The sequence below is a fragment of the Mixophyes fleayi genome, chromosome 8, assembly GCF_038048845.1.
Source record: "Mixophyes fleayi isolate aMixFle1 chromosome 8, aMixFle1.hap1, whole genome shotgun sequence".
NCBI classification, from domain to species: Eukaryota; Metazoa; Chordata; class Amphibia; order Anura; family Limnodynastidae; genus Mixophyes; species Mixophyes fleayi.
In genome coordinates, this window is record NC_134409.1 from 141,065,445 (window position 1) to 141,076,310 (window position 10,866).

At 45.7% G+C, this 10,866-nt stretch overlaps 1 protein-coding gene across 2 annotated transcripts; it reads left to right on the plus strand.

The window, feature by feature from the left end:
* The first annotated feature begins 3,352 nt into the window (after positions 1–3,352).
* On the plus strand, positions 3,353–6,984 carry INKA1 (inka box actin regulator 1). Of its 2 annotated transcripts, none has more exons than XM_075183901.1 (2): positions 3,353–3,743; positions 5,997–6,984. In XM_075183901.1, the coding sequence occupies exon 2, from the start codon at positions 6,000–6,002 to the stop codon at positions 6,867–6,869; it is 870 nt and encodes a 289-aa protein (XP_075040002.1). In that variant the 5' UTR covers positions 3,353–3,743; positions 5,997–5,999; the 3' UTR covers positions 6,870–6,984. The 2 variants fall into 2 exon arrangements, with proteins under 2 accessions (XP_075040002.1, XP_075040001.1); XM_075183900.1 differs by having other exon boundaries at positions 3,355–3,743; positions 5,994–6,984.
* The last annotated feature ends 3,882 nt before the right edge of the window (positions 6,985–10,866 follow it).

Here is a 10,866-nt window from a genome sequence, read left to right on the forward strand (position 1 = left end):
GATAAATAGACAAAAAATGTTTAGCAATGAAACGGATTAGAAGAAATGTTACATTCAGGGCTCACTCACCCCCAGCTGCTCACGTACAAGGCTCATTAATATAGGAGGTATATTCAGCTGCATGTAACTGGGTACTAGATCAGCCTGTGGTTAATATTGGGGTAGTATGGTGGTGATCTCCCCCCTGGGCAGCCTAACACAGATGTGAGGAGGACACATGGTGAATTGGGGGGGACTTGTGGATGGATCTAGGTTAAGGATAATACGTTTTTACCGTGATGGGATTGCAGCATTGATGGCAGAGGATCAGTGAGCGCAGCCCCTGCAGTATTTTCACTGCTGTTTACTTGTTCCACCGATCTGCACAAACTTCCACTTCTCTAATGCACAAAAGATGAAGTGGGGGGAGAGTCACCCAGTGACAGTGTGACATGTCCACTTGTGTGATTGAGCACAGGGTCATGTAGTGAGGTGGAGCTGTGTACAATACACTTATGTGATCCTGTTAGGGCAGCGATAGGTCTCTGCTCTGCGTTACTGCAGCTGTAACATTGCGCCTCTGTAAGACTATGTGACCAGTCTGCTCAGTGTAGTCATGTACAGTATTATCTTACATACAGTGACTGGTACAAAGGAACACAATCTGCAATATTTGCTTCACTCTGCAGGTTACACCAGCAAAAGTAATCACAATCCTGCCCCACGGAGCAGAAGGAATGGACTGAAATACTGGGTTCAATCACAGATGTTTCACGTTCTACTATAACTACGCTCATCTCTATGTTTAGGGGTTATAAATAAAAATTATTGTTTTGAAGACAGAGCTGCCTTCAATAGTTAAGACACTGAGCCATTATATTAAGATAAGAAAATGTATTACATCCATAATATTAATAAGTTGAGCATTTAAAGAGTGATTTTGTGACAGGCAAACTGAGAAGTAAGAACCATCCAGTACATCTGTCCTGGGCATAGACCAGATCACACAGAACACGACACAGTGAAAAAGAAAAAATTACTGTCTGAGTTACAATGAAAATGGACATGTACGTCCTATACATAACACCATGCCACATATGTCCCTGTGCCCAGTATACCAGCTTCACGCGTAGTACACCATGCCACATATGTCCCTGTGCCCAGTATACAGCTTCATGTATAGTACACCATGCCACATATGTCCCTGTGCCCAGTATACCAGCTTCACGCGTAGTACACCATGCCACATATGTCCCTGTGCCCAGTACACCAGCTTCACGTATAGTACACCATGCCACATATGTCTCTGTGCCCAGTACACCAGCTTCACACATAGTACACCATGCCACATATGTCCCAGTATACCAGCTTCACGTATAGTACACCATGCCACATATATCCCTGTGCCCAGTATACCAGCTTCACGCGTAGTACACCATGCCACATATGTCCCAGTATACCAGCTTCACGTATAGTACACCATGCCACATATATCCCTGTGCCCAGTATACCAGCTTCACGCGTAGTACACCATGCCACATATATCCTTGTGCCCAGTATACCAACTTCACGCATAGTACGCCATGCCACATATGTTCCTGTGCCCAGTACACCAGCTTCAAGCGTAGTACACCATGCCACATATGTCCGTGCCCAGTATACCAGCTTCACACATAGTACACCATGCCACATATGTCCATGCCCAGTACACCAGCTTCACGCGTAGTACACCATGCCACATATATCCTTGTGCCCAGTATACCAGCTTCACGCATAGTACACCATGCCATATATGTCCATGCCCAGTATACCAGCTTCACGCGTAGTACACGATGCCACATATATCCTTGTGCCCAGTATACCAGCTTCACACATAGTACACCATGCCACATATGTCCATGCCCAGTACACCAGCTTCACGCGTAGTACACCATGCCACATATATCCTTGTGCCCAGTATACCAGCTTCACGCATAGTACACCATGCCACATATATCCCTGTGCCCAGTATACCAGCTTCACGCGTAGTACACGATGCCACATATATCCTTGTGCCCAGTATACCAGCTTCACACATAGTACACCATGCCATATATGTCCATGCCCAGTATACCAGCTTCACGCATAGTACACCATGCCACATATATCCCTGTGCCCAGTATACCAGCTTCACGCGTAGTACACCATGCCACATATATCCTTGTGCCCAGTATACCAGCTTCACACATAGTACACCATGCCATATATGTCCATGCCCAGTATACCAGCTTCACGCATAGTACACCATGCCACATATATCCCTGTGCCCAGTATACCAGCTTCACGTATAGTACACCATGCCACATATGTCCCTGTGCCCAGTATACCAGCTTCACGCGTAGTACACCATGCCACATATATCCCTGTGCCCAGTATACAAGCTTCACGCGTAGTACACCATGCCACATATATCCTTGTGCCCAGTATACCAGCTTCACGCATAGTACACCATGCCACATATATCCCTGTGCCCAGTATACCAGCTTCACGTATAGTACATAATGCCACATATATCCCTGTGCCCAGTATACCAGCTTCACGTATAGTACATAATGCCACAAACTGTGCACTAGATACCAGATTAATGTATACTGCATAATTTCCGCCATTTACCAGCACATGGCCTTCTGCAGGGTCTCTGAATGCCCCACATGACATTGCTGAATTACACTATATGTTGTATTCTTCTCACACATAAACCATTGATCGCTCATTTTGCAGTGTGTCCTGTGACTGAATGTAGTGTGGGACACGTGTCACCCTAGCGTGTGACTGTCATAGTATCAGTATGAGGGGTTTCTCCCTAGGACATGTACTGTGACCGAGAAGATGGCAGCTTGTTCTCAGACACATTATATACAGCTTCTAGCAGTGTAATTATATTATCTACATGAGGCTGCTCCTGTCCATTTGTGGCCTTTAAGATGTTAATCTCCCACATGGCCTGGAGCTACATGTCCTGTAAATACCCAGCAAACGCAGGTGAATTATCATATGAAAGGGATAACCCCCAGCAGGCTCTATGGTGTCTGTACAATCTGATTCCTGGGGCGGATGAGGTCTGTAGTTCTGCAGTTACCCCTCATGTATGCCTCCTGCCCCGTTTCTGCCCCTGATGCTGGGGTCTGCAGACATCTCTCCCTTTCATGCCCCAATTCACTCTTGGCTCCAGGGGGTCTTTGTGCCTACCCCCTCCCCCTAACAACATAGGACTGAAATGGCCAAATGTGTTTTGTTTTATCCTCTTTGCTTCTTGTATTCTTATTCTTTCAGCCTTTTCTTTTTGCTTCCTGTGATTTTCTCTCCTTATGTCCCAGCAGCCACTGCAGGGTTAACAGCTTCTTTGCTTCCAGAGATTTCACTTCTCTAAGTCTACTCTGATATTTTTTCCATCTGAAATAACCACTAATTTAATTACAGGCTCCCCCTCTTCTTCCTGCTCCATCATATACCCTAGATCATATTTCTCCAAATTGCTCTCTATAGTATCCCCAAATCCAAGGGGTGTGAGTCTGACTCACTGATTGGCTGCCTGCTGAGACAGGATGGATGGTGGGCGGGACCATGCTTGAGCCTTAAGGCAAATTTGGGATCTGAGAGCAGCAGAACAGAAAGTTTGTGTGTAGTTAGTGCAGGAAGAATCCTCGTTCCCCTCTTCCCCTGCTGGACCTCTGGAGATTTGGGGTATGCAGAAATTCACACAGGACCCCATCATCATTCCACTGGTGAGTTTCTAAGATATTTTATTATAGAGAAGGATGTGTAAGGGTAAAATGCATCGTGCTCATGTTACATACTATGGCACTTAAGGGATTAAGATCTTAAATTAATGTTGTGTGTATTACTTCTAATTAACGCTCCCTCCACTCCCATATACCCTGTCTATGAAAATGTTCTTTATTAAGATTGTTCTGCTGGTAAGATGGTCATGTTAGTCCCCTCAGTGTCACAGTATTATTACTGCTGTGTGATACAGGATTGTTACTATTTGAATAGCGTGTTGGGAGTTTGGGTGGATGGAGCAGAGCGTGTATCTGCTTGTCACATGTGGGTGTTCAGTTTCTGGGAATGTTCCTGTGCTGGACTCTGGATGGGTCTTAGTGTGGAGACTGCACATGAGCTGGGAAGTACTAGAGTAGTTAGTACCTGGGATATTCAAGACCTTGTCCAGCTCTCAGGATCGTCCATCCCTCCACAGAATCCTAGAACTTAGCAGCAGAATCTAAAGCTCTGACCCTGTGGATGTCTTCCTGCCACCTTTGCCGGTTGAGGGCTCCAGGGAAGCTCTACCTCTCCCTGAGTGTTTGCATGGGCTCAGCCTGCGAGGGTTAATGGCTGGGATACTGATAGATTGGGGATTAGCAGTCAGCGTGCTGGGACAAGCTGCAGGAATGTCTCATCTGGAGGTGTCAGACAGAGCTGCTGTAATATCTTCACATGTACCCTGTGGTTCTATGCTATATATATATATATCTTATAATATCTGTATCAGTGAGTGTGTGACACAACTGAGATCTAATCCTATATATATATATCTTGTACACTCCCCACCCCCACCTTGTGTGCTGAGCAAACACTCAGCTACAGGAGTGACAGATCAATATATTGTTGGCTGTCTGGAAGAGACACTTGTCCTATAAGTGGAGGTTTGGGGTCAGCCCGGGCAGATACCAGTCAAGGTCAAAAGCATACTGCAAAGTAATCCTGATAAGCAATGCACATTATTACCCCAAGAGCTTGCCATCTATTTTACACATGAGAGTATGAGCACATCCGCCTGCATGTCCCAGCTTGTAGAGTGCTGACACAGGGTTAATCATGGCACACATGTCAGTGATACTGAGGGTGGCAGGATGTGCCCTCTGCGGGGGCAGACAGTGTCAGCGGGTACTGTGAGTAACGCAGGAGAAGCCCCCAGGGTAGGAGCGTAATTACATCAACAAAACTAATATAATGTGGTACAAATCATTTACAGTCTGTAAGAGACAACTTATAGCTGATACTCCTGATATTGATAGGAAAGGAAGTTTGGGGGTGTAAGACAAAAGTGTTTCCCCAAAACTTTTCTGCAGCACCAACTGTTAAAGTATGAACCCTCTAGGTATATAGAATGTGCATATAGGGCCAACATATTACTGGTCGCTGTACAGAGATGTGTAGCATCGGCCCCCTTAGCCAGAGAAGCTTACAGTCTAAATTATGTAACACACACACGCACACTAACATTCTCCTACAAGCAATGCTAACCACTGTGCCGTTAAATGTGTGTCTATAGATATATATTATATATATAATGAGCAGACACGGTGGCTGGTGACAGATTCAGAACCGATATTCTGCAGACAGAGAACAAAGCATCGCTCACCAGACGGGGAGCTGTGCTGGCAGGGACATGGTTAATCATACCCTGAGGCGCGTGTCTCAGCTTGCTCCCTGTGGGGAGGGGGTTGCTTCTCCAGTTTGCATTAGCCTGCTCTCTTTTCTCTGCCTCAGGGCATACATTCTACATGTTGTGCCCCCTCCTCCTTGCTGTCGGGCGTGTGGCAGGGATTTGGGGAGTGCTGCTAGTCCACTCACCCAATGCCAACACCAGCTCCATCACGTCAGCTGCGCCGAGCGTCTCCTAATGAGCGTAGGAGCTAATAATACACAGTCATCATAAAGACGCTTAATACTACTACTACTATAATATTCATTGTATACAGCCAGTGTCTGTATTCTTATACTGGTCCTCTTGGCTATAAGCTCCCATGGTCAGAGCCTTCACCACCCTCGTCTGTACTTCTTCTGTCTTTATGTGCAACTTGTGTGACTCTGTAATCCTGACTGTCTGGCGCTGCAGAGTTTTCTGGCCTCATATATATATATATATATATATATATATATATATATATATATATATATATATATATATATATATATATATAAACGACAATGATGATATTTTTCTTACATTTCTCCTCTTTTATTTCTAGCAGTGAATGAAGACGTCTGGCTCTACTCTACCTACACAAATGGAGTGTATGTTACGTGTGCTGCAAGATCTAAAGCGTTCCTCTCCCCCCTCTTCTCCTACTGCCGCGGAGCCCTCAGCACCTCCCACCCGCCGACCTCTGAGGCGCGACATCCGCTATTCCCACCGCACCTCTGATTTGTCCGAGGCAGACTCTGCCTGCTGCATGGATTTGCCCAATGACGTATCTCCGGTGAGCTGTGGACGTGGACTGGAATGGGACTCTGGCTACTCAGAGGTGTCGGGAAGCTCTCTGAGGGGAGAGGAAGAGGAGGATGAAGTGGAAGAGGAAGAACAGAGTGTTGCTCCACCTGTATTACGCAGGCATAACCCACGTCTGTCCTCTGGAGGGTTACTTCATGCTAGACCAGGGAGAATCCGACCCAAATCCACATCGGATGTTTGCTTGGAACAGTGGGGGGGCATTGGAATGGGGGTTGGTTCTCAGGACTGGACGGGCTGTTTGCTCTCCCAAAGCAGGAGCCGTCAGCCACTAGTTCTGGGGGACAATAGCTTTGCCGATTTGGTGAAGCAGTGGATGGACCTACCGGAGAGTGGAGAAGAAGAAGACCAGAGGACACGCTGGCTACACAAGCCCCATGGCTTCCTGGTTAGCCTGTCCGGTAATGTTAAAAGACGCCTGGGCAACATGTCCCGGGCACGTGGCAGGACTGAACAAGAAGCTGTAAAGCGTTTATCCTGCCCCCAGCTGGGCTGCCGGCCGCTCTCTCCCTATTACCACCAATCTCTCTCGGACATTGCAGAGGTGTCATCTGGAGTCTTACATTGCCGTAGTCGGCAGCCGATCATTTGCAGCGATGGTGCCGGATTCTTCTAAGCCTGAGTCTTACATGGACACGTATTACGTCTGTCAGTATCTATGTACAGTTTTATATTATTGTATTTTTATAATTATTATTTTATTTTGCAATAAACTTTTTTCAGAAAACTGAGACTGTGTCCGGTATCTGAAGTGTCCCCAGGAATAAGATCCTGTGCGGTGATTACAGAGAATATACAGAGGGACCTGGCATCTCCTAGTACCATACACCCCCCCCCCCCCCCCCCTCTCCACTGCCTGTTGTCATGTAAATGCAGGATGTACATGTTCTAGCTCACAGATGGTCTGTCCAGCCCTCATTCAGGGATCCCAAAATCAGCATTTAAACAGGAAGACATCCAGCCTATTGTTACACGTTATCTGAGAATTGTACAAACTACAAATAAAAAATGTCAGACTAAACGGCTACTGAGTTACAGATAGCTGGGAAGTGAAATATCCTTACATAAATAATATTTTACTGTCCTGTAATTCATCTTACACATCTGTAACCTAGAACAAGCAATGTATATACTATATACAGACCTCTGTATCTGTCACCTCTCTGCAGTGATGTCACCTCCCTGCTATGATGTCACACATATTCCTTGCCACTAGGCCACTCCCCCAGACATTATATTGTGAGAGAATTCTAACACAACAATAAGACTGACAGCAGAGTTCTCAGAATGTGTAAGGAAACAAAGGAACTGTACTGAGGGGTGATTCACTAACATCATCTCAGATTTTAGGAGAACTCCTACAGCAGAAATATTTCTACACATCAATCCCTTACACAAAGGGAACGTCCGAGGGTTCCAGTCCCTTTATCTCAGTCATCTTTATTTAGCGGCTCATTGCAGCTGTATAACGAGAGGTCGCGGCCGGACGAGAAGCTCAAGGGAAATCAAAGGGGTGCGGGATTATCTGTACCCACCCCCAATAACTAGGTGAAAGAAGTGCCCCCCTCCCACAGAAGACACCATAAGAACAATAGTTATTGGGATCCATGTTCCCTGTTTCAGTAGACTTTGAATAGGAAGAAAAATACAAGTAAGAACATGAAGCCGCAGTGTGTGAGGTTCTCCAGGAAGCTTCAACTGGACAATGTGCACTATATTATATTTATGTGTCCATCTGCGATGGGAGCCCATCCCGAATGGTAGGATGAACTGTGAACTCATTCAGGAGGTTTGTAAGATTAATAAAGGTTATAGGGTTCTGGTTGTTGTAACGATTCACATGCAGACGTGTGACCAGCCAGCATTACATGGGGAACAGAGAGCTTTCCTGTACTCTGCTCATCTCTTGCTGCCATGTTTAAATACAATGCTCAATAAACACGAACTACAGGAAGTGGTGTGTGCGTAGGACAATCACTTCCCCCATACAGCCCATAAATCTAACATTGGTAACTGCCCTATTCCGGCTTGTTAGGTGAAATGAAAGGATGTAGCCCAAGGAGATATTTATTAAATTTTCCAGCAATTATAGGGCCACACATAACCCAATATGTCATGACTGGACACAGACTGATGTACATGTCCGATCATATCTGATTATCAGACAGGGCAGACATGCCCTAATAACACAAATCACCCACCTGGTTGGCAGGGGCATGATTCACCTTGCTACACCACTTATTGGTGACATCAGATTACGCCTACATGCTATTATTCTCTGTTACCAGCCATATAGGCTCAGAGAGCCTCACTGCAGGGTCCTTTAGAAGAACGTAAGAGAGGATGCGTCATGTGAGCACTTTACATGAGCCCCCAGCTGGAGGTAGCCTGCGGGGAGCCCACAGATGTGGGCAGTGTCTGCCAGAGCCAAAACTTAAAATTTTAGCTCCTGGGGTGAAAAAGAAAAGTGGCGCTCCCATAACCCTCAATTTTATCCAAATGAACCTAAACTATTCATAAACCCTTCAGCGCTGCGCCCTTGGCGATCGTCCCTATCGCACAGCCCTAGTTACAGCCTTGGTGTTTGCTCAGCTATTGCTTCAATTGCTGATACTGAGTTTACCAGCAATCATTGGCAGAAGCTTGAAAGGTGGCGGGCATGACTCTGATGAAGGGCAGGATGTCAGCCCCGTGTAGATATCACCTTTGTGGTAGATCCCTGAGAATGGAAGCTGAGCTCCTGGTTCTGGGCTCACTGGCATTAATCCTTCTTACTCGAGGGGATAAATGTATCAAACTGAGAGATTTTTGGTTGGTTTGAAAAGCCAATCAGATTCTAGCTATCATTTATTTAGGACATTTTACAAAATGACAGCTAGAATCTGATTGGTTGCTATAGGCAACATCTCCACTTTTCAAACCCGCTGGAAAACTCTCAGCTTGATACATTTACCCCCAGATATGGTCTGCATGGTCAGATTAAATCCTGCAACAACTGACAATTTTCATCAGCTAATCTGCCTCATTGTAACCAAATTATCCTGAAATCAATATGTGTGTGGTCTGATCGCAGAGAATGATACAATGGGATCTGTGATCTAGATGAGGCCTGTCCAACCTGCGGCCCTCCAGATGTTGTGAAACTACAAGTCCCAGCATGCCCTTCCAGCTATCAACAGGTTGTCTACAGGCAAAGCATGCTGGGGCTTGTAGTTTCACAACACCTGGAGGGCCGCAGGTTGGACAGGCCTGATCTAGATGATCCCACATGATCCACACGTTCTGCCCTGTCCAGGCTGCATCTAGAAAATTCATTCACACTGGATTTATGATCATGTGGGATCACCAGATGGTAACATGAGGCCAGATTAAAAGTCTGTGGATGATACAAGTGGCAGCTTCCACTCAGTTGTCAATGTGAATACAAAGTAACGTTCTGCCATCTGCACTTATGTAGGTATGCAGTGAGAGCTCACTCCTAGTCTGAGGCCATATCCACCACACCGCTCTTAAAAACTAAAGGGCGCACTCCAAAATGATTACATAAAGGTGAAACAGCTTTATTATATATATTCACGTTATAAGATGAGAAGGGAGGAAGAGCATTGTCTTATAATGGAGAGTTGTACGTGTCTTGTGATAGCTACATAGGTGAAGTCAATGGAAGTCCAAGAAAATCAAATCAAGTGAACTAATTGCATAGAGTCAGATTGAGGGTGATATCATTATTTTTTCCTGAGAATATTGAATCATTCACATCAGTCGATGTCCCATTGGTGCTTGTAGTGACACATACGCACACACACATACGCGCGCACACACACACAGGCACACGCGCACGCACGCACGCTGTCAGAGAGAAAGTCTCAGGTTATAAATAGACTCTATGGCTGTTATTTTTTCATTATGCGGCGGGAGTTCCTCAATGTAGGAGCTAGTATGCGCCGTTAGAATCTGGTTATTTGCCAAGCATGTCTTGGAGGAATAAGTGGGTTTTTCAAGCTGCAATAAAAGAAGGGCACTTGTGGTTCCCTAAGTGCCAGCATGCCCTGGCAGCCATGGGAATGCTGGTGCTTGTAGTGCTACACTTGGACGTACTCCTTTACTGCATACGTGAATCCACTCCCTCACTCCCCTACATTGTAGGCTGTAGTAAGTGCCTTTATCACTCCTAGATCCTCCAGCCCTGTGCAGACTGATTGTATAGAGGATACACAAAACAACTGCAGATAGGCTCCATAATGACTCAGGCCTCAGCAGTGGTGAGAAGTGTCATTTATTCACCGCAGTGCAAGGCATGTCATCCTTTTGCAAATGCACCAATTTGAATAGTGTGCGCATATATCAGTGCACTCTCCACTTCTGGGCAGCTGGGAAATCACACGTCCCTGTAAGTAAGAACAGAGATGAGGAAGCTAATTCCTGGCTCTGAGTTTGTGATAAATGTTGTACATGACACATTGGGGAGTCTGGCTGTGGTGGATGAAGAGGATGTAAATTCATATATAGTGATGGGATAAAGATGGTTGTTACAGGACAGATTGGAGTGTTGTGTCTCACACCTTGGCTGTGCCTGCACTATATCTGCTATAATCAGGAAACATTATAACCTG